This window comes from Mus caroli, chromosome X (genome assembly GCF_900094665.2).
Source record: "Mus caroli chromosome X, CAROLI_EIJ_v1.1, whole genome shotgun sequence".
Classification (NCBI taxonomy): domain Eukaryota; kingdom Metazoa; phylum Chordata; class Mammalia; order Rodentia; family Muridae; genus Mus; species Mus caroli.
This window is the reverse complement of record NC_034589.1, coordinates 130,130,120-130,154,415: the sequence shown is the minus strand read 5'-3', so window position 1 is coordinate 130,154,415 and position 24,296 is coordinate 130,130,120. Positions and strand designations below refer to the sequence as shown.

The following is a 24,296-nucleotide window of genomic DNA, read 5'->3' as shown; positions in this document are numbered from 1 at the left end:
AGAAGCAGATACTGACACCCAACCATTGGACTGAAGTCCAGGACCCCTGTGGTTGAATTTGGGGAAGGATTGAAGAAACTGAAGGGGAGGGCAACACCATAGGAAGACCAGCAGTCTCAACTAATGCAGATCTCAGGGAGCTGGTAGAGTCTGAACCACCAACCAGGAGCATACACTGGCCTGTTCTGGCCGCAGTGAGAGAAAATGCACTTAATCCACCAGAGACTTAAGGCCCCAGAGAAGGATGATGCCTGGTGAGGGGAGCACTCTCTTGGGGGAAAGGGGGAGGAGGAATGGGATGAGGAACCATGAGAGGGAGGACTTGAAGGGGGTCAGCAAGTGAAATGTAAATAAATAACATAATTTTTAAAAAGAATGTTTATGTGATTTTTTTCAAAAGTAAAGACAACAAACTGTAGGCATTTTATTATTATTAATGTCTAAAATAATAATAATATATTTTAAAATATTTTTCTTTTAAATTTATTAATAAATTTTATTCTTTAACAGTTTCATAAAAAATATAAGACACTTTCAATTAACACATCACAAAGAAACAAAATACTAAGCACTGTTAGTTTTAAAATAGAAAAACCAGAACCTGTACTGACAGAACCCAAGGTTTAATTTTCTTTGTTACACATATCTGTCAGTAAACTCCAGTTCTTACCTTTAAGACCAGGAGCACCACTCCTGCCAGGAATTCCCAAAGGTCCAGGTGGGCCTGGAGGTCCCATCATACCCATTTCGCCTTTGACACCTTTGGAAAATATCAGTTACTAAATTTCCTTGGTTTGGACTTTGGAAAGATAAGATAGACTTTTAAAGATATCCCTTGGAAAGCTATTTAGGAATGAAAGGAAGGCACAGTGAGATTTTCCCCTTTCTTACTGGAAGCTTAGCACTCACGCCTGAACAAAACGCACAGGTACTCACTGTGGTAACTGTTCTCCACAGAAGATAGCGCAACTCCCTAGACTACATATTAAGAATTCACCAACCAGGGTGCCCTGAAACTAACTTCTCTCCCTCTCCCTCTCCCCCTCCCCCTTCCCCCCTCTCCCTCCCCTCTCTCCCTCTCCCCCTCCCCCTTCCCCCCTCTCCCTCCCCTCTCTCCCTCTCCCTACCTCCCTCCATGCCTCCTTCCTTTCCTTCCTCCCTCCTTCCATCTCTCCATTTTCCCTCTGTCCCTCCCATCCTTCAAAAGCACGTTTTTATTTTCATTTTATGTGTATGGGTATTTCGGCTGAATATGTTTGTGCTGTGCAGCACGTGCATGTAGTACCCCCAGAGACCAGAAGAGGGCACTTGATCCCTGGACCTGGAATTACAGGGAATTGGGGGCTGCCTTGTGAGTGCTGGGAATCCAACCCCAGTTCTCTGAAAGAGCAGCCAGTTATTGTAACCACTGAAATATCTCTTCAGGACCTCATTTTTGTCTCAGGAAATTCTTACTTTAGGAAGCCACTTGCAATGGAAGGATGAAAAACAGATGAGAATGGGGCATTATGAATGATTAGATGTCACATGAGCTAAAGAATGCCCAAGTGTCAGAAAAGAGTCACCATCGAGTTAGATTCTGCAACTCTAATCATTCTTATTGGAGTCATTATAATAATATTATAATTATAGAAAATAATCTGTTAAAGGCACCCTTTGATTTCTGACCCACAGACTCTTAAGCAAAATGTTTGAAAAGTTACTTTCAACCATCACACTTTGGATCCTTTATTATATAGTAATATATTACTGGTACTATCACACAGTATAAAAAAAGGATAGTGCAAACACCAACGGAGTTTTCAATACTCATACATTTAACAGTCTTCCTTAATAGATAGTGTAAAGTCATAAAATTCAGTATGAAAATTATTTGTCAGTCATATAAATAGTAGTTTCATTGATTCACAGTCAGACAGATTATTAAACATTACCTGGAAATCCAGGGACACCTGCTTTTCCAGGGACACCAGGTGATCCTGGGGGTCCTATAAGACCGGGGGCTCCAGGGACCCCTGGACTACCTCTCTCTCCAGGGAGTCCTGGAACATCAAACCCAGGAGGTCCTGGGTCCCCCTTCTCTCCTGGAATCCCATGTAAGCCTAGTTAACAACATATTAACATTGTAAGTATTGATGCAGTCTCCACATTACGCATCTGGTTATTTTTCTATCAAAGAAGTGACGTGATCTGCAGATGATAAACTTAGGAGAGTGCATTACAGAAAATTTAGCCATCATGCATGTGAAAATGATTAATGAAAACCAAACTTTAACATTTTAAGTCATATTTCTGGAAGAGAGGTTTTGCTCAAATTATTTTGGTAAAACACAATTTTTAAAAAAATTCCAGTTAATTTTTGACTAACTTTTTAATTAAGTACAAATATCCTTAACCAAACCTTGAAAGAAAGCTCAATTTTCTGGTTATATTATTCAATAAATAGGAGCATAGCTTTAAATTGTCAAATTTGTAAAATTTTTGAATGCACACTCTCAATGTTTTTCTCCTCATAGATTGTTAACATCTTATGCTTTGCCATTCATTGGCCCGCTGACTACAGGTGGATTTTCACTGTTCCATTACATTACCAATTATTTGTGCATATCATGTTGACCCCTCTGAATGATTATCAAATAAGTCAATTTGCTTTGGTTTGATTTAGGCTTTGTCTTAACATGTTGTTTTAATAATGATACAATCAGTTCTTACTATTTTGTATTAAGTTTTCTGTTGCATTATCTCGTTTTAAGTTTTATATTAAATTAAGTTTTGTATTTAATGTTATTATTTGGTATTGCAGTTTTGATGCAAAAGAAAACAAGTATATTATATAAACTGGAAGTTTCTGTCATGCATTATAATGCAGGTTTAGCAAGATTATATAGTAGGGTTCTTGCTGATCGACCTTCTATGTAAGAATCAATATAGTTAAAAAGTGTTAAATTAATATTTTCTTTTGGTGATGATAATAACATTTATATTAAAAATGAATGTATATATTGAGAGTCCACTGAATATTTTTTATGCTATTTTTTGTTAATTGCTGAATACAATTGATATTAAAGTCTATGGCAAAGAAAATATTTACAAGCAAATACATGAAGGTGAATTAAAAGTTATTAACTAGCACTGTCCTGATATTGTGCAGTCTTTATGCTACTGGGGCTGGAAAAAGCAGTAGAGAATTAGAATACTAGATGTCTTGACAAAAAATTGCAAGGTATTAGATATAGTTTTAAATAAATATTACAATTTTATATTTTAATTCAGATGCTTGTTAACAGTGTTTTAAATTTCCATGCAGCTGTCATGTAAGAATTCAAAATGCTTCTACAGCATCATGTACTTTTTCAAACTAAAAGAAACAACAAAATACAAAAGAAGTGATAAAATCATTACACTGTTTTTTGTGAAATAACAGTTTTAAGTCAGTAATAATCAAAACTAAAAATCCATTTTTCTTCAAGATTCCACTTCTATGCAGGTTGGGCAGAGTGGTTTCTGTTTTTGTTTTTGTTTTTTACAAGAGCACAAATCTACTTTTACTTATTTACTCTCCATTAGTTTAAATCTGGGATGGATACAGCATCAAACTGATTCTGTGTAGATTTCTTAATAAAAAAAGACCAACCAAACACATATAGAGGATTCTGATACTCTCCAGCACCTGTTGCTGAAGATTTAAGTGGACCAATGAGGGTGGCTTGGGCTTTTTTGATGCCTTCACCTTACTTTGTAGACAATGTAGACAATGTAGACAATGGCCTCTGCAGGAAGGTTGCTTCGGAATTTGGCACGAACCATTCTACTGTTTCTGTGGGCCCAGTTACTTTTCCCCAGATCACTCTAGGTTTGTTTGGTTTGCCTCCAGGAGTCACTGTATTGGTTTTTGTTGTTGTTGTTTGTTTTGTTTTTTTTTCATTATACACATAAGCACATCTCTTATCTAAGTAGAACTCTGTTTCATCTCAGGCATAAACACCTGCAATTTTAAGAAGAGCCGTGTGCTCTCTTTAGTTCCAGAGACCTTACTTGTAGCCAGCAAAAATGGCCTTGCACCACAGCCTTCTAGACATACTTGCTGTTAGAAGTCCTGTTCCCAGCAGGCCTCCACAGGAGCCAAGATGGTGGACAGAGCTTGTTTTTGTTTTTGTTTTGTTTGCTCTTTTTTTTCATGAATGATGAGGCAACTATAGCAACCTTGTTTGAAACATGACTGCAAGTTTTCTTATGTTTTTCTTATGTAACGAATGCCAGGGGCCTTTAAAAAAATACAATGTGCCTTCAAATTGAGTTTTAAAATGGCGAACAAATAAAAATAGCTTTATGGGTGTTTTATATTGTTAACCACAGTTTAGAAACTCTTAAGGCAATAACCAACAACATATCTGGTGTCATTTAAGGTCAGAAAATACATGTGTTCAATATATGTGCATCTGAATTGTGTTCAACTTTCTGATATGTTCATACGAATTAAAAAATAATGTTCCATGTTTGTTTTCATTTTATAAACTATTACAATATTCAAAATAACAAAATGCAGGACTGAGAATGTCCCTTACTGTACCTGAGTAAATAGATAATGTGAATTCACTCAGAATCCACACTTAGTACAGACTGTCATGCAGATACACAACAGCCATGTGATTCTTTATCTATGGAGGCAAAACCATTAGCTGCATGTTACAAAACCCTTTCAAATATCTAACTGAAGAAAGAGCAGCTTAGCATGCTCAGTTACAGTTATTCCCAGTACAGGAGAAAAAAAAGAGAGACCCACTTTATTCTTTGGTCTGAAATAATAAGCACAAACGGATTGAGTTCTGTTTTTAAAACTCTGTATTGTTCAATGATTATATGGTAATGGTAAGTACAATTATCAAATTTCATGACTAGACTAAATGAATTTTTAGGTGAGCAGAAGGGGGAAACATCAAGTAATAAATTAGCTCTAATGTTGTGATCTATAGTTTACAATTTGATAATACACACACACACACACACACACACACACACATGGATTGCCACTTTAATCACATTACTGGAAGACAAACATATACACTGCAAGTCTTATAACAGGCACATTTACTGTAATCTTACCAGGTTGGCCTATTGGCCCTGGAGTCCCTGGTGGTCCTGGTGGTCCCTGAAGACCAATTCCTGGTAGCCCTGGAGGCCCTACTGGACCAGGTTGTCCATTTGGTCCAACATCACCTTTTTTAAATAGCACAGTTTACATGTTAAATATAACCATATTTTTTTTCCTTTTCTGTTAATCTTCTCTCATACAATACATCCCAAACAGTGGTTTTTGCCTCCCTCCACTCCTCCAGTACCTTCCCTTTCACCCAGATCCACTGCTCTTCTCTTTGCCTTCAGAAAAGAGCAGGCCTCCCTGGGGTATCAACCAAACAAGGTAGAACAGGATGCAATAAGACTAGTTTATCCAGGAAGAAAAGGAGAAGTAACTACCCAAAGCTGAAATCTCATTCATAGTTGAAGTCTTATTTAACACAAGGCCAGAAGTCAATGTCAGTGCTTGTCTTAACTTCTCAAAACAGCAACAAGATTATAATCTACTTCATACTGGATAACTCTTTGGTTATAAAAAATAGTGTTTAATCACTTCAGCTTTAAGCAGATAGATAGCAACATCTTTCTTTTTATTAACTTGAGGTTCTAACTGAAAATATGCTCTTGCCTACAATATTTTGACAGTTGATACTTCACTCTCTGAATTTTCTATCACTCACACTTTTCAAAATTCTCACATCTATTAGGATTTGCTTAGGGGTCGTTGAGGAACAGGAATGGGAGTGAACGTAAGAGCCAGAAGTTAGGAATGTCCAGAGAAAATGTCCAGGAATGTCCAGGTGTCTTCTATATATGACCGGACAGCTGCACTTAGATACTCAATAGTAGCTGCAGTTGCCTGCACACGATCAAATCAATCAATTGTCCTGCTTAAGGTGTGTGTGTGTGTGTGTGTGTCTATGTGCCTCCATTTCTAGTAGAGGAGCTATTGGTAATTTATGGCTTCTAGAGAAGTTAAAGTCAGTTTTCTTTAAGTGTGTGGCCTGTGGTATGTTGTTCCTGTTCTAATAGACATGAGTGTGAGATATACATATTGGACCTAGTGGGTTACTTTTTAAGATGACGTAAAATTGGAAGGCGCAGAGAGGTGAAGGATAGATCTTGAGGGCATTATAGGCAAGAGTCAGAAAACTACAGAGTATGTATGAATTTCTAAAAAAACTAATAAAAACATTGTATTGTTTGAAACCTGTTCTTTCATCACACACTTGGATGCATTTTGAGAAATGTGTACAGTTGTAAAACTGCCATTAAATCCAGATTTAAAATCATTTCACCAATCCTCAAAAGGATTTGTGATCAGTTGTTGATCCTTCTCCATATGCCAATAATCTTGTGACTACTATAGGTCTTATAGGTTTTCCATTTCCAGAATGTCACAAATGTAATCATGCAGTATGTAGCTTCTTGAGTATGTCTTGTTTTCCCCACTTAATGTGATGCATTTGAGATTCATTTATGTGTGGTTGTGTATACATATATCCAATCATTTTTAGCACTGTTTGTTGAAAAGATTTATTTTCCTACTGAAATTGACTGTGTAAATTTTTGAAAGATACATGTTGGGCTACGATTTACGTCAGCAGTAAGAACGTATGTTTAGCATGCATGAGGTCCTGGACTTGATTCCCAACACCACATATTGAATATTTCATTGTATAAATACTCTACACTGTGTTAGTCCTTGTTGTTTGATGGACATTTGGGAATTTTACAATTCTTGTTGTTTATGAATAAAGCTCCTATGAACATAGACTTACAGATTTTTTATGCAAAGCTTCAGAGTTTTCTTTAATAAATACCTAGAAATGAGTTTGCTGTTTCAGAGAGCAAGGCTGTTTTATTTTCTAATACACTGGCACAACATTTTCAAAGTGGAGAGAAGCTCTTTGGTCCTGTGCTGGAGATTGAAGTGACTGCACTGTTTGGGATTCTAACTAGCTGTGTAGAAGACTCTATTATTCTACATACTTGGCAATTTTTCTTCTTGAGAAGAAAGCTAATTCCTATAGTTTATCTATGTATCTATGTATGCGTGTATGTATGTATGTATGTATGTATGTATGTATGTATGTATCTATCTATCTATCTATCTATTTCACTGTTGCTTAAACCTATATTTTGCAGATGACTGTATTGAATATTAATGCATTTGCTTGCCATTTGAATGATTTGTGGGGCAAAATATAAATATATTTAAATTGTTGCCAACATTTTTCAAGTCTACTTTTAATTTTGGTAAATGGTTTCTGACTGTTGAGTTTTAAGGATTTGTATATATTATGCTTACAAATACTTTGTTAGGCACATAAAATGGAAATATTTTATTTTAGTGAAGTCCAAATTAGCAGTTTTCCATTTTTATGAGCTTTTGTGCCCTAGCAAACAATTCTTTGTCTAGGATGTGATCATAAAGATTTTTGTTCTATGCTTTCACTTAAAAGAAAACTGAATTTGACTATACACCAGTGCTTACACTATCTATGAGCTGAGAATTTGTTTTATTTTTTGAATCACATGGTACTTAATATTGATTATCAACTTAACAGGATTTAGAGCCAAGCCTCTAAACAGGCCTGTAGGGAATTATTTAGATTAGATTGTGGTGAGATGATCCACCCTAAAAGTGGCTGACACCATTCAGTGGGCTCTGGTCCCTGCTTGTGACTAGGAGAAAATGAACCAAGTACAAATGTTCGTCTCTCTTTGCTTCCTAACTATGGATGTGATAGGAAGAGCTACCTTAAGCTCTTGCTCTCAAGCCATATCCTTCTTGATGCACTGTGCCCTAGAACTGTGAAGGGAAAGAAATTCTTCTTTTGTCAGTTATTTTGTTGCATTGATGAGAGAAGCAGATGACATATCCAAAAGGAGAACTTGTAACACAAAAATGTCCTCTGCTAAATCTAAAAGATTCCCTTTGACTTTTACCAGAAAAAGTTGCAGTGCTTGCATTCTAGAAGCTTGAGGGTTTGAAGTTTTATGTGTGGGTCTACAATCTGTTCTGAGTTAAAATTTGGAAAATTTGAAGGGTCACTTGTTTTGTTTGCTTGTTTCATGATCACCTATACAATAATAGTTTTTGTACTATTTGTTAGAAGTTTCTTTTTCTATTGTACTTTCAATTTATGAAAAACATTTTTGTGAAGATAGAATTTACCTCAGCATATGCTTAGCATACAAGAGTGCTTGGATTTTATCTCCAGCTCTGCACACACAAAAAAATCAAAGACAATTCTATTTTTAGACCCATGTGTCAGTATGTCATATATTACAAGATATATTAGTCACTTTAAGACTGTATTAAGTCTTCAAATCAAATACTTTAAACTCTCTAACACAGGACTTTCTTAATTTGATTTGGCTACTATAAGGTGTTCACTTTTCCACATAAGTGTTTGACTAATTACAAATTTCTGCTGTGTTTTCCTTAAGGGTACAATTAGTCTATTTGAACAGAACTGCTGTCTTAAGGAAATTGGGCCTGCCAGTACATTGGCATAGTATATCACTTTATTTAGTTATATTTGGCTTATGACATTGGTATTTTGTACTTCTTTAACATATAAATACTGCAATTATTGTTAGAACTATACATATGTCAGAACATTATGATACTTGTTCTATTTTAAATATTATTTTTTTATCTAATTCTAGTTGGTAAACCTTCACTTTGTTTTGTATAATGGCCCTAATACTTATATTGTAAAATTAACTTTCTGTTCCAAAGGTTTTATGTAAGATGATTTTCTAAATGTAAAGTCAAATCATGTATGAATAGATAATTTCTTCTTTTTAAATCTCTATGCTTTTAATTTATTTGTCTTAACTTACAACAATGGCTAAATATTTCTAGTATAATGATGAATTTTCTGGCAAACAACTCTTTGTTGTATCCTATTTTTTAGAGGAAAGTATTCAGTATTTCACCATCAGCCATACTTGATTAAGTTTTTAATAAATGATATAAGACTTGTGATAAAAGAGTATATTATAAAAAGGAGCTTTGGAATTTCAATGTTGATGACAAGGCTTTTTTGCTTTTCTGAAACAGGACTTCCCACTGTCCTTCTGAGTAGCCTGAAATCCACCTGCCTCAACCCACCATATGATGAGTCTATAGGCTGGCTAACAGGTTTTCTTTAATTCATAATTTTCTAAAAGTATTGTTTTCAGAAATGGATGTTGAATTATATCAAATAATTTGAACAGTATTTCAGGTGCATAGATGTAATTGTTTGGACTGTTGAAATAGCAAATTATGCTGACTACTTCTCAGATGTCAAAGCAGCTTGTATTCTGAAGATCATGATGGTCATTAAAGTCATGCTAGAGTTTCTTTTTATATATTGTAACATTTGATGTGCTATTGTTTGGAAAAATTCTTACCTATTTGTTCTTCAGAGATTTTGGCCTATAACTTAGATATTTTTTCATTGTATTTTTTGTCTATTTGTTTATTTGTTTGTTTTTCTGCCTGGTTTTGATATTAAAGGAATTCTACCGTCATAACCACTGGGAAGTGAACAATCAACAGTATTCTACCAGGGAAGAAGCTATGTAGAGATTATATTACTGCTTTTTAGAATGTTTGATACAAATTCCCGAGATGTCTCCTAGAATTATTTTTGTACCCATCAACATAATGTCAACTGTATGTACTAATTAGATGAGGGTTGGAAGTAAAAACCACCTAATGATGGACATTATAGCATCACAATTTTCTATTTGGAATTTTGTATTTGCTTTATTTAAAAGAATTGCTGAAACTCTATAAACTTATTCCTGTACAAGTTTCCAGTCTCATAATATCAGTGGCATTTTAACCTGCATTAATGTGTATTTGGTAAATACTACGGTTTTAAATCAGTTACATGAAGTGCTTCTGAATTACTACTTAAATTCTCATTGAAATGATTCATATTTATAAATGGGGATAATTGACAACACCCAGCCTTCTCACTAATATGTAGGAATTTTTAAAAACAATTTAAAAATGTCATGTTATTAATAATAGTTTATAGTTTCCTTATAATTCTATTAGGCACATTTTTTGATTTTGAGAAATGAAGCATATTTTATTACTATCAAAAGTTTTTAATTTTAATATTTCCAAATAAATCATTTCATTTGTCATGGTATTTTCTTCATGATTTCTCCTGATTAAAATATCCTTTCAAAATTGTCACATCTTATACCTGCAAAAGACCTCAAATGAGATCATGAAAAAAGGTAATAAAAGAGGTAAACAGATTGCTCCCAAAGTTACGTTTTTAAATTCTTTCTTATTATAATTAAGTTGTGATATTCAGGCTTAAGCATATTTTCCATTTCATCATGTGTATTAACTTTTAAAATTTATTGCTGGTGTCCATACTGTTTTGAAAAATGACACACGAATTTATTTTTTATAGTTAAGTCATTGAGATTCAAAGTCTGATATTTGATCCAGCTATGACTAATCATTGAAGGTTTTGGAGACCTTGGTTCAGCACATACTATACAAGTAATTTACCATGGAGCATAAACTACAGCCATGTTGGGTAAGTTTTTTATTGTAGTCTGTTAGCTAAGTTTTGACAATAATATATTGATTCAGAACTTTATTGGCACACTCATCTATAAAAGTTACCATTGAGAAAACAACCATTATAGCAAGACTATCTACATCAGCAGTGGGTCATGACTCCTTTGTGGGCTACATATAAGATATCCTGCATAACATATATTTACATTGCCATTGAAAACACTAGCAAAATTACAGTTGTGAAATTAGAAACAAAATAATTTGGTGGTTGGGAGGTCACCACACCATGAGGAACTGTATTAAAGGGTCACAAGAGAAGTTTGAGCATTAGGAAAGTTGAGAACAACTGATCTAGATTTTTTTAATAATACAGAGCAACTTCGGAGATTTTTCAAGACCATAATGTATGCCTTTGTGTTTCTAGTGACTGAATTATTACAATGCATGGGATATGAATATAAATGCTGGACAAATGAAGGATTTCCATAGGAAAATACCCAAATACTAATTCTTCTAGAATGTTAAAAACTATACTTGAAACAGGACCCAGTGACTTTCGAATCTCATCATTGGGGCATGAAAACAGGAGAATAATGAGTTTACTACAAAGCTGGGCTACATAGAGAGTCCCTGTCAGAAAATAAAACCAAAACCAAAAATAATCAAGCAAAACCTTACAAACTCTATTGGGATTTTACTATTAAAAATATAGAAATCTTAAATTTCCTTCAAAACATCAAAGAAATGCATGGTAAAAAAGTTCATGCTTCAAATAGAGTCCAGACCATTTCTTCATAAAACCATGTCTCAAAACAGTTAGTATCTTTCTTAAAAAGACTATCAGTAGATTATCATTCAGAATATTTAATATGTAATTGTTACCCATGAACTTGAAAAAGATAGAGTGTTGGAAATACTACAACTTTGAGTAATTTATAGCCACTCAAATTTATTTAGTCAAAGATATATATATAGGCTTATTGAAAGAATTTTCTTAAGTTGTCTCAGACTATTTAGGGAATTTTCACAACAAAACCCATTTTGGCTAAAGTTAAGCTAATATATATATATATATACATACATACATATATATGTATGTATATATATATATATATATATATATATATAGTAATTTAATGAAAATCAATTCAATATGATTTGGGAATATAAATTTAATTTAGACAATTCTCCAAAATATTTATCATGAGAATTCTATTCTTTGCAAATTAAACAGTGAAATAAAATCAGCCAAGCTAGTTATTTTAAGCCTATTCCTTTTTATATTTAAAGATATCGCTGGGCAGTAGTGGCACATGCCTTTAATCCCAGCACTTGGGAGGCAGAGGCAGGTGAATTTCTGAGTTTGAGGCCAGCCTGGTCTACAAAGTGAGTTCCAGGACAGCCAGGGCTATACAGAGAAACCCTGCAACTTTTTTGATATTCATCAAAAAGGAAATTGATGATTATATAAAAAGATATTTAAATGGACAAATAAATGAGAAAGTATGCATAAAACATTCACCATAGAACATCAGTAATGGGTGTATATAGCAGTCATGGTATTGCCTTTTCTGCCTTATATATAACGTTTCCATTTCTGGGGTTGAGGAATGAACCCAGGTCCTTTCATATACTAGGCAAGTTTTCTAAGTTTTCTATTGTAGAGCTCCATCACTAGCTATTGCATCTACAGTATTTTATTTAAAAATCCTTTTGAATGAGGCAAAATATCATATAGAGGGCCTAAGCAGCAGGCAGATAGCTATTCAATGTATAATACTTTGTAATCTTTCTGTGCATTTTAAAACTTTGCAATGGAAATGGTTTTGTTGTTGTTGTTTTGGTTTGTTTGTTTGTGTTTTTTTTTTGTGTGTTTTTTTTTTNTTTGGTTTTTCTCTGTATAGCCCTGGCTGTCCTGGAACTCACTTTGTAGACCAGGCTGTCCTTGAACTCAGAAATCTGCCTGCCTCTGCCTCCTGAATGCTGGGATTAAAGGCGTGCACCACCACGCCCAGCTTGGAAATGTTTTTAAAGTATACTGATAAAGTGACTTCTACCAGGCTAGAAAAAGTCAGGAATTTTTTTTGTTTGTCTTTTTTTGTTTTTGTTTTAACTACAGTTGGGAAGGGGTTGGAAAGTGATTCATTTATTGTTGGTAAATAGCTCAGACAGAGAGACATTTCATACTACCCATAGATGTTCTTACCTTTTACTGAGAATATTAAGTTTTGCCACTCTAATCTGCTATTGTACCTGCACACATCTAAATAACATGTGTGGTATTATTTGTGTTCAGAAAAGATTGGCAAAAACCCATTCCTACAAGTAGTAACTGATAGTATACACATGTAATTCAATACTAGGTCAGTTATTCTTTCAAATTTAAATTACTTTGAGTAATTATTAAATTAAAAATTACACAAAGCCAGTAAATCAAAAGACAAGAGGCAATTATATCCTCTGTTTTGACAAATGAAAATAAAACAAACTAGTGGAATATAAACAAAATTAAAACAGTGGCAGACAGGCATCATGGGCTTTCCAGTGAGCTTGCTTATTACCCATAACCTTTTCCAAAGGTTTCAATATCAATGAAAGTTTAAAACAAATTGAGAAGTAGCAAGAGCCTCCATACCTTTTGGTCCAGGTAGCCCATCCAAGCCAGTGCGTCCTGGAGGACCTGTAGGTCCTGGGAAACCACGATCACCTTTTGGACCAGGTGTTCCTTTGAAACCTGGGAATCCTGGTGGCCCAGGTGGCCCAGGTAACCCAAATCCTGGCTCTCCCTTAAGCATACACATGACAAAACACAACGAAAAGTCCCGTGACTTTCCTGATGCTTACCATTTACTACAGAGAATTTAAAGAATTGAATACAAAGTAATATTTTTCTTTCATATTAAGAAGAGGATAATTAAATTAAAAAAGGATGGGTGTGTTAGAGAGAATATCTGGAAGGGACAGAAATAGGGTTTACTGAAGGCAAATTAAATGAGTTGGACTGTTTTCAAAGTACAAAAGTTAACTGAAAACAAGGGATTAAACAACACTCTACACAAGTGAGGGAATGTGAATATGACTGAGGATCAGATAATGCAAGGAATTAGTTTTAACATGATTTAAGTAGTATAATGTCATTGTGGTTTCTGCATACAATTTTCATTTAGTTAGATATGAATGGCAAAGCATTTGTAAGTGAAATGATGTAATCTTGAGATTTGGGTTAAATGAGACCACCCCCTTTCTGAAAAACAGGAAAAGATCAAGGAAGTGTTACTATAATCTTAGCAGTTTTGTACCTGACTGACGCATCTGTCAAAGTTCATTAGATCATTTCTTGGGCTTTCATGTTTATTTGAAAATGTTCATAATGAAAGAAAAACAAGCCAAAAGAGATGTAAATTTTTTCATGAGAGTCTGTCAGCTGTTTTTCCATGAGGAAAATAAGTAATAAGGATGAAATCCACTGAGATTAGATCATTTAAGCACAGAATTCAGGAAGAGGAGCTATAATTACATGCTGAAGGCTGACTGAAAAGTGATTAAGGTTAAATAAGTTACAATGGAAGAAATATAAAGGGAGTTATTTATTAGTAGTACCAAATAGCAGTGATTTGGTTTATATATATTTAATGGAATTGGAACAGAGGAAACAATACAGGAAGGGCTTGATATATCCAACACAATCTTACCAATCATCACACATGTAAAAGTATGAAATGGGTTACTGTTTCTCTACATAAACATAGGCCAAGCTGATCATTGGATTCTTTCATGTAATCCAAAAACCTAGCAGTCTAAAACAAGGTCAGAGACTTTGGATCTGGGTATTAAATTATATTAAAGATGGTTTGGGATTGGTTATTTTTAAATGAAAATATAGCTAAGTATTATCAATATAATAAAGACTTGGGACAATGTCTAAGACGAATAGGAACTGGATCTAAGGACAGTAGAAAAGACTGTCTTTATGAAAAAGGACTAATTTAAAATGTTCTAGACTGGAGCTGGAGATGGCTCAGAAGTTGAGTGCTCTTGTAGAGAACCCAGGTTCGATTCCCAGAACCCACATGGTAGTTAATAACTGTCTGTGACCTCAGTTCTAGGGCATCTGAGCCCCACCCCTGGCCTCTACAGTCACCACATCAGGCACCCATGTGGTGCACATATATACACATGCAGACAAATCACTCATACACATAAAAATAAAAAAAATAATAAATATATCCTTTAAAAAATTGTTTCAGACCTTTGGTCCTGGGGAGCCTGGTGACCCAGGAGGCCCATCTGGACCCATTCTTCCAGGGGCCCCAGGAGCTCCTGGAGGTCCCGGAATTCCTGGAAAACCTGTAAAATAGCAAGCCATTGTTTTAACCTATATAAAGAATAAATTTGAAGATAGGTAGTCACATTCTCATCTCCCTAAATGCATGCTTTATACACTGACATGTTAAAAGTCCAGGAGCATTCTATATGACCACTTAGAATTAAGCTTAATATTCATCTGAGATTTTCTCAATCAGCTTATCCTTCCAGTTCTACAGGGTAATTAAATGGCTGTAGAAGAAACTATGCTCTTTTGAAGTATATAACACATCAGAATTAAATATAGTGAATCAATGCCATACATAAATACAGACCTGCCCTTCTGCTTACATTGTGACGTAATGTGACAGAATGCTGAACATGTACTTCTACAGATGAGCTAGATGCAACTGTATGTGTTATATAAGCATTCACACATAAAATCAAATCTGTCATTTATAAAAAAAATGGTAGACCTAAGGAACTGTCATCACTCAAAGGTGCTCCCCTGTTATTCATAAGAATAAATTCTGGGAGGAGTAAAGCACAACTGTAGAAAAATAACTAAAAATATCAATAAATCAAGGGTGTATTTTATTTGCGATAAAATATTGCATATGTGTATAGTGAATCTGTTCTGATTAATAGAATCTATTAATTCAATACATATCTATGTACTTCTTGTTACACTTCCAGGAACTATTCAAGGCTCTAAGAATACAATGATGAATACAAATGTCATAAATCCCATGATGTTCTTTAGCATATGATTCATTTTGCATCTCTCAAATGTAGATAGTTTCATCACTAGACTGTTTTAGAAAATGAACTCCAGGTTCAGTGAGAGATCCTGTCTCCAAAATTAAGGTGCATATAAATGACTTTTCTTCTTTAATGTTTATTTTTATCATTTCAATTTTATGTGCAAAGGTGTTTTGTCTGCAGGTATGTACATGAACCAGGTATGTGCCTAGTGTCCTAAAAAAAACCAGAGTACAGCATTGAGTCCATTATACTTAGAGAGTTAAGAGTGGTTAGGAGCTGCCATGGAGATGCTAAGAATTAAACCCTTGTCTTCTGGAAGAGCAGGCAGTGCTCTTAGTCACTGAGCCATCTCTGCAGGCCCAATGTGACTTTTTCATTTACAGATTTTAAATGGCATATAAGTTAAATAAGTTAAATCTACTTTGTTTTATATTATGAAACAATAGTATCTTACTAATCAGGTAATCTACACTGCCCACTACCTCGTCCTACATACCTTTAGGACCAGGTGGTCCAGGAGGCCCAGTCCCAGGGATACCTGGTTCTCCTTTGCTACCTGGTATTCCTGGCAGGCCTGGTTGGCCTGGAAGTCCAGGATCACCTACAGAAAAAAAAAACAGCACTGTAAGAATGGGGAACATCCAAAAGAAAGAATTTCAGTGATGAAGTTGTTTTGAAATAAAATAAATTCTTTGCATACCTGGAAGACCCACTTCACCATCTCTGCCTGGACTACCTGGCAAACCAGGCTTTCCTGGCTGGGTTATGGTCTGGCCTGGATCTCCTTTAGGACCTGAAAACAAATGGAACACTCCAAGTGAGAATCATTTGCTTGACTAATAATAACAATCCCATTTTGCGTATTCTAGGAAGATAGCAAAGAGAAGGATAAAATTTCAAAAAAAAAAAAAGAAAGGAAGAGAGAGGGGGAGAGAGAGGGGGGGGAAGGAAGGAAGAAAGAAAGAAAGAAAGAAAGAAAGAAAGAAAGAAAGAAAGAAAGAAAGAAAGAAAGAAAGAAAGAAAGAAAGAAAGAAAGAAAGAAAGAAAGAAAGAGAGAGAGAGAGAAAGAAAGAAGAAAAGCAGATGATGCTTTTAGGTGCTTCCATGATTGAGGATGTTTGATAACTAACTTTAGATGCCAGGGTGACTAGATTAAAGGATATTTAGATAGCTGATGAAATAATTATCTCTGCTTTATGCCTATGGCCCATGATTCCAGAAGACATAGGAATTTAAATCAGTGCTTTAAGGAAGGAGGGTCTGCCTTTGCACAATATGGACCATTATCATCCAACAGAAGAGGATGTGGATAGTACAACAACAACAACAAAAACATAGGAAAAAATCTCTCCCTCCCCCCCCCATCTCCTCATTCATCTGGAACACCCATCTTCTTCCCTTGAGCATCAGAACATAAATTGGGATGGGATGGTAGCTCCATCAGCAAAGTGCCTGCTGAATATGAATAAAACTGTAGCTATAGCACCACATAACCCATATACTGAGGGTATGGAGGGAAGCAGATCCTTGGATCATACTGGCTAGCCAGCCTAGCAATATCAATGAACTCCAGGTTCAGTGAGGGACCCTGTCTCCAAAATTACAGTGCATGTTTTTGACACTCAAAACATATACGTAAAGGTAATACTATACAGACCAAGCAGGTTGCTTTTATGTATTTAGGAGTGTGTGTGTGTGTGTGTGTGTGCTGTATTTAGGAATGTACATGTAGGAATCCACACATATATAAAAGAACATTTAAAGTAAAGGGATTTAACTTTGAAAGAGAGCAAGGGGTTTACATGTGAGATGGGAGGAGTTAGAGGGATAAAGGTAAGGCAGAAAAAAATTATAATTATATCATTTTAAAAATATTAATAAAATAGTTATGTGCATGTGTTTCCCAGTTACATGGATACAACTACACTTACATATATTCAAGAACGAAATACAAATAACACTACAAACTTTGACTAAGTTAACAAGAAATCTCACTTTAAACAAAAACAATCTATTCCCTTCCTATAAGCATATAGATGGCTAGAGAAACACATTTCCCAGGAATTTTTTAAACTTTTTATATCTATCTGTCTGTATGTATGTCTGTCTACTTTTAAAATAGAAAAAACAGCAAAGGTAAACATACCTGGTAATCCCGGCTGGCCTGGATTTCCTGCCACACCTTTTATGCCTTTTTCTCCTATAGGGCCTGGAGGCCCAAAACCAACTGGGCCTGTAGGTCCCATATTTCCTGGGAGACCTGGTAAACCTGGGCTCCCAGGAGGACCTCTTTCACCCTTAAAAGTAATTCCACCCTGAAAATGGAAATGTTTAAGACAGAAAACATTGATGTAACAACTTCATGTAGATTAATATAAATGAATACAATCAGGGGCATGACTCAGCCATACGTATGCCTTTTAAAGTTATGCTATAACTGTGTTATGTTCTTTTATTGAATCTATGATTACTTACTTACTAATTACCTCCTTCAACAAATATTTCAGAATGCTATCTTCTAGTGGTATAAGCTGAGAAGATGAGTAAATCAAAGTCTCTGCTCTCAAAAATCTCACACCGTACCATGAGATGGTTATTGTCTATTTATACTATTAAAATATATTTATCATTCAAATATCCTGTACTGTATGTTGAATATAAAAAAAGACTGTTCATTTATGCTCAGTGTTTGGCTCTGTAGTATCTTAATCTGGCTGTACACACACACACACACACACACACACACATATATACATATAACAAATTGGTTTTTTTTCATGCTTAAAAAATTCCCACAGATGTTTAGAATAATGAATCCCTCACTGACTCCTAAGCATTTTAACTTCCTCTCCATCAAATCATAGTTAGTAATAATCAATACTATACTGAGTTAATAAGGAGTTTATAGAACTGCAGGAAAACAGTAAGGAAACTCTAGTATCAATGTACCATTTCACTGTAAAATCGTATTATTTTAGGCATTAGTATTCATCTAAGTACTAGGCTCCTTTTTTATTTTAACTTAGCAATTGCTTTTGGAGGGGGTAGAGAGTACTGAAAATTGAATTTAGGTACTTCACACAAACCCAGTACAAGTTTTACCATTGACATAGAAACTTCATCCTGTAAGAAACATTACTAAATGACAATTTGACATAAAAGCAAGAATATTAATCCAACTCACAGGCTCTCCCTTGGGGCCAGGGAGTCCTGGCAAACCATCCTTTCCAGGACTACCAGGTAGACCAGGAAGCCCTGGAGCTCCAGGGAAACCCAACTCTCCTTTGTCACCCTTCATTCCTGGAAGAGTGAGGACATCCCCAGGGTCACCCTTAGACCCTGGAAAGCCTGGAGCACCTGGAGGTCCAGGTATGCCCTGAGTTGGAAGAAAAGAGTGGGAGAAGAAAAAAAAAGTAAATTAGAATATTTTCTAACATTTTCCTCTCCAGTTTGCCCCATTAACCCATACAATAACATTTACCATACAAAGTAACGTATGAATTAAGGATAGCAAAGCATCCCTCAACTGAGGAATGGATATAGAAAATACATTTACATAATGGAGTACTACTCAGCTATTAAAAACAATGAATTTATGAAATTCCTAGGCAAATGGATGGATCTGGAGGATATCATCCTTAGTGAGGTAACCCAATCACAAAAGAATTCACATGATATGCACTCACTGATAAGTGGATATTAGCCCAGGAACTTAGAATACAATTTGCACAACACATGAAACTCAAGAATAAGGAAGACCAAAGTGTGGATACTTCGTCGTCCCTCCTTAGAATGGGGAATAAAATACCCATGGAAGGAGTTACAGAGACAAAGTTTGGAGCTGAGATGAAAGGATGGACTATCCAGAGACTACCCAACCCGGTGATCCATCCCACAATCAGCCACCAATCACAGACACTATTGCACATGCCAGCAAGATTTTGCTGACATAACCCTGATATAGCTGTCTCTTGTGAGGCTATTCTAGTCCTGGCAAATACAGAAGTGGATGCTCACAGTCATCTATTGGATGGAACACAGGGTCCCCAAAGAAGGAGCTAGAGAATATACCCAAGGAGCTGAAGGGGTCTGCAGCCATATAGGAGTAACAACAATATGAACTAATCAGTAACCCCAGACTCCCTAGGACTAAACTACCAATCAAAGAAAACACATGGTGGGACTCATGGCTCCAGCTGTATATGTAGCAGAGGATGACCTAGTCGGTCACCAATGGGAGAAGAGGCCCTTGGTCTTGCAAAGACTCTATGCCAGAGTATAAGGGAATGCCAGGGCCAAGAAGTGGGAGTGGGTGGGTAGGGGATCAGGGTGGGGGGAGGGTATAGGGGACTTTCAGGATTTGAAATGTAAAGGAAGAAAATATCTAATAAAAAAAGATAGCAAAGCATAGAGAGAGAAAGAATAAAATAAATTATAATTTAAACTAAATTTATATGTATCTGTTCATAAGTGAAAAATCAAAGGGCACATGGCATCTTTCATTACTTTGTGGCTCATAATAAAATTATCAAAGCTTACTGGCAATCCTTTCAGACCAGTTATCCCAGCTTGTCCTTTGTCACCCTTCTCTCCAGGGATTCCAAGAGATCCTAAGACACACATAGATCAGGTGAGCACTGAGCCTTAAGCACCCCCACCCCAATCACATGCATCTAGAAATCAGCACATCACAAACTTCGATTTTAAACAGAGAGCTCTACCACATTTAACTCAGATTCTTTCCTCTTTCGTGTTCTCAATAGGAGGAAACCAAAGTTTCTTATAAATTAATATTTAACAGCACTTACAGCACTGCATCCCCAGGTCTTTTCTAACTCCAGAGTACTCTTTTGCCAAGTTTGCAGCTACTAGAAACTGTGAGGTTGGGCATGAGTTCTTATCCCCATCCTACTGCCACTGGGAGAAGACGGGAAAGGAGCCTGCTTATCTTTATTTTCAGTTATACAATCTTCCTATATCTTTCCTAGCTCTTTCTTTGGTTGGTCATTCCTTAAGATTTGGTTTAAGAGATGTTTAGTACCAAACATTACAGGAGAAAAGTTACTGGAGCATCAGTTATACAGAGGAATCTTCACACTAACTGCATTATTTACAACGATGTTACTAGCTCCTAGTGGCAGCTAAGAAGCTTGCTTAAGGTATTTCCTAACTCCTAATGATTTTGTGTCGTTGATACATGTACTAGACTGGTAATCAGTCTGGAGTCTATCATCAGCCTGGACACACATTTTCTATATAAACTCAAGAATATGCAATATTAGCAATATGTAAAGAGCTAAAGGAATGGAATGGTTGTGATTCTGAAAAATGATTCAAAATTAGGAGGGAAGCCATATATGTACCAGGAATATTGGCAGTTGGTTGCCAGAAGTTTAATAGAAACCTTGTTCCTTAATGACAATATGAAATATATCCCCAATGACTCTGCATCTGGAAACCATACTCATGGTCCAGAAAGTATGAATATTCTCCCTAGTTTTCTAGAACAAAATTCTGACTCTAAATGTTTCAGTTTTGAGACAATGTAATTCTTTGAATAATACCAAATACTGTGATAGAGAATGTTGGTGGCTTCCAGTTACATACAGAAGGGCAATTTATTTCATAAGAGAGGCATTTCATACTCAAAAATTTCTAGACATAAGTGACTAGCTAAAAATGGCAAACTACCATCATAAAACAATTAGCACACTCAAAAGAACCAAAGTATTTTAAAAGATTGACTATATGAAGGATATTTTACCTGGAGGACCTGGGAGACCTGGTAAACCAGGTTGGCCTGGAGGCCCTGAAATGCCAGTTCCAATACAGTTGAAGCAAGTATCACCTTTGTCACCTGGCCAAAAAAAATATTATTGGAAGGATTACTTAAACTTTCTTTTGATGGGATTCTAAAGAAGTCAGCTGTAGGGAATAATAGCATTCCTACCCAACACTGTGATTAGAGAAGCCTGTCTAAAATTAAATTTTAGACAAATACTGAGTGCCTAGTATATATAAAGAACAACTTTAAGCATTTGTGACATAGTAATATAGAAAATAGACAAAATTCCATGGTTTTGTGGAGCTAACTTCCTACCAATAAAAATAATAAACAGTAAAGATGACAAATTATTAAATTATATATTAAATAGTTTAATACAGTGTTAAATCCAGTAAGCTTTTAATTGTGTATTAAAATACATTTGTAGAGGGAAAATGGAGTTAGGTGTGACTGAGTGTGTGCTGGGGAGGCTTAGGTGGGAGAAAGATTTTAAATAGGGTTAGGTCAGGATAGATCTCATTGACAAGATATCTACATAAACAAAATGAAAGGCATGGCATTTGCATAAGAAGTATAGCATATATATGCTACATATAGGCAATGAATGGCCCATAGATCAGTCTTCTGAAGTGGAATAAGGAAGTAGGACCAAGTTATAGATTTTTAATGGAAATGAATGGCTTATGGTGAAACATACAAGCCACATTAACATGTAGCTTTCACTGTGATTTACATGAAAAGCAGGTGGGTATTTAACAGAAGAGCCATCATTATAACAGACTCTATTTTCCCAGAAGCAGACTTAAAATAATGAATTGCACATTCATATGTTAGGCATATACCACTAGTTATTTGCTCTTTAATACTACAAGGGAATTCATGACCAAACTATATATTTTGCTTAAATATTTACAAACTATCCTACCCTACTCTACGTCTATCACCCTAGAAGAATTTGTGGCAATCTTACAAGTCTAGCTATATCATCTACCCTTACTTGGTAAGCGATTCATATTATTTACTTATTTAATTTTTCATACAGTTTTTTTTAAAGATTTATTGATTATATGTAAGTACACTGTAGCTGTCCTCAGACACTCCAGAAGAGGGCGCCAGATCTCGTTACAGATGGTTGTGAGCCACCATGTGGTTGCTGGGATTTGAACTCCGGACCTTCGGAAGAGCAGTCGGGTGCCCTTACCCACTGAGCCATCTCACCAGCCCCCATACAGTTTTTTTTTGTTTAGTTTTTCAAGCCAGGGTTTCTCTGTATAGCACTGGCTGTCCTAGAACTCCCTCTGTAGGTCAATATGGCCTCGAACTCAGAAATCTGAATGCCTCTGCCTCCAAGTGCTGGGATCAAAGGTGTGTGCCACCACTGCCCGGCTCATACAGCATATTTTGATCATATTCTTTTCCCTAACCCAACTCCTGTATACCACACATGAATCCTCCTTTTCAAAATTTTAGGATAGTCTGGATTTTTTGCATTAATTAATTTTAAGAAAACAACTCTCATTATTAATTGACCAAATGAAACACTCCTCTATTTGGTAGTATTTCACAAGATTTCAGGTGTCAAACAATATTGACTCAAAAGTACCCCATAAATACCTACACATGCATTCCTTCAATGACTTCTCTCACCATCATCTTACAACTTAATTTTCTTCATCTACATGAAGTTCCTCCAATTTTCTAGGATTTTCAACTAGAATGAAGTTACTTATTAATAAACTAATAATTAAAAATATAGCTTCAAATTTTCTAGAATTAATCTAGTTAAGAAATCAGTTCCTCAAATCATCTAGATATCCAAACATAAACACTTGATAATTCCCATTGAATAAAAAATAAATAATTAAATAGTTAAAAGATAAATAATTATACTTAATTCATTAATAGAAGTATCTTTATTTTTAATTCTTCTTATTATTTATTGCTTGAGCATTACTATTATTACTTGAGCAATCTCGATTATCATAAAAATACAAGACCAAGAATCCCACTGTAATTCAAATTCCAGTGTTATAACACAGTCATATATCTATTGCATCTTAATCAAGATCTCTTTCTTCACCTTCATGACTTATTAAATTTCTTTTTTAATTAGGTATTTTCTTTATTTACATTTCAAATGCTATCCCAAAACTCCCCCATACCCTCCCCCCCCCCACTCCCCTAAACACACACTCCCACTTCTTGGCCCTGGTGTTCCCCTGTATTGGGGCATATAAAGTTTGCAAGACCAAAGGGCCTCTCTTCCCAATGATGGCCAACTAGGCCATCTTCTGATATATATGCAGCTAGAGACACGAGCTCTGGGGGTACTGGTTAGTCCATATTGTTGTTCAACCTATAGGGTTGCAGAACCCTTTAGCTCCTTGGGTACTTTCTCTAGCTCCTCCATTGGGGGCCCTGTGTTCCATCCAATAGCTGACTTTAAGCATCCACTTCTGTGTTTGCCAGGCACCAGCATAGCATCACAAGAGACCACTATATCAGGGTCCTTTCAGCAAAATCTTGCTGGCCTATGCAATGGTGTCTGCGTTTAGAGGCTGATTATGGGATGGATCCCTGGATGAGGCAGTCTCTAGATGGTCCATCCTTTCTTCTCAGCTCCAAACTTTGTCTCTGTAACTCCTTCCATGGGTGTTTTCTTCCCAATTCTAAGAAGTGGCAAAATGACCACACTTTGGTCTTCTTTCTTCTTGAGTTTCATGTGTTTTGCAACTTGCATCTTGGGTATTCTAGTCTAATATCCACTTATCAGTGAGTACATATCATGTGAGTTCTTTTGTGATTGGGTTACCTCAC

The 24,296-nt window shown here is 35.6% G+C and overlaps 1 protein-coding gene across 4 annotated transcripts in view; it reads right to left on the bottom strand.

Moving 5' to 3' along the window:
• Window positions 1-24,296, bottom strand: part of Col4a5 (collagen type IV alpha 5 chain) — a 211,583-nt gene that overhangs the window by 57,506 nt on the left and 129,781 nt on the right. For all 4 annotated transcript variants that reach the window (XM_029473096.1, XM_021152696.2, XM_029473097.1 and 1 more), the window contains 11 exons: window positions 21,459-21,551; window positions 20,234-20,304; window positions 18,879-19,070; window positions 17,841-18,009; window positions 16,395-16,487; window positions 16,191-16,295; window positions 14,874-14,971; window positions 13,260-13,410; window positions 5,104-5,217; window positions 1,935-2,102; window positions 671-760 (listed from right to left, as the gene is read on the bottom strand). In XM_029473096.1, the coding sequence (XP_029328956.1) occupies window positions 671-760; window positions 1,935-2,102; window positions 5,104-5,217; window positions 13,260-13,410; window positions 14,874-14,971; window positions 16,191-16,295; window positions 16,395-16,487; window positions 17,841-18,009; window positions 18,879-19,070; window positions 20,234-20,304; window positions 21,459-21,551 (1,344 nt within the window). The remainder of the gene's footprint in view (window positions 1-670; window positions 761-1,934; window positions 2,103-5,103; window positions 5,218-13,259; window positions 13,411-14,873; window positions 14,972-16,190; window positions 16,296-16,394; window positions 16,488-17,840; window positions 18,010-18,878; window positions 19,071-20,233; window positions 20,305-21,458; window positions 21,552-24,296) is intronic.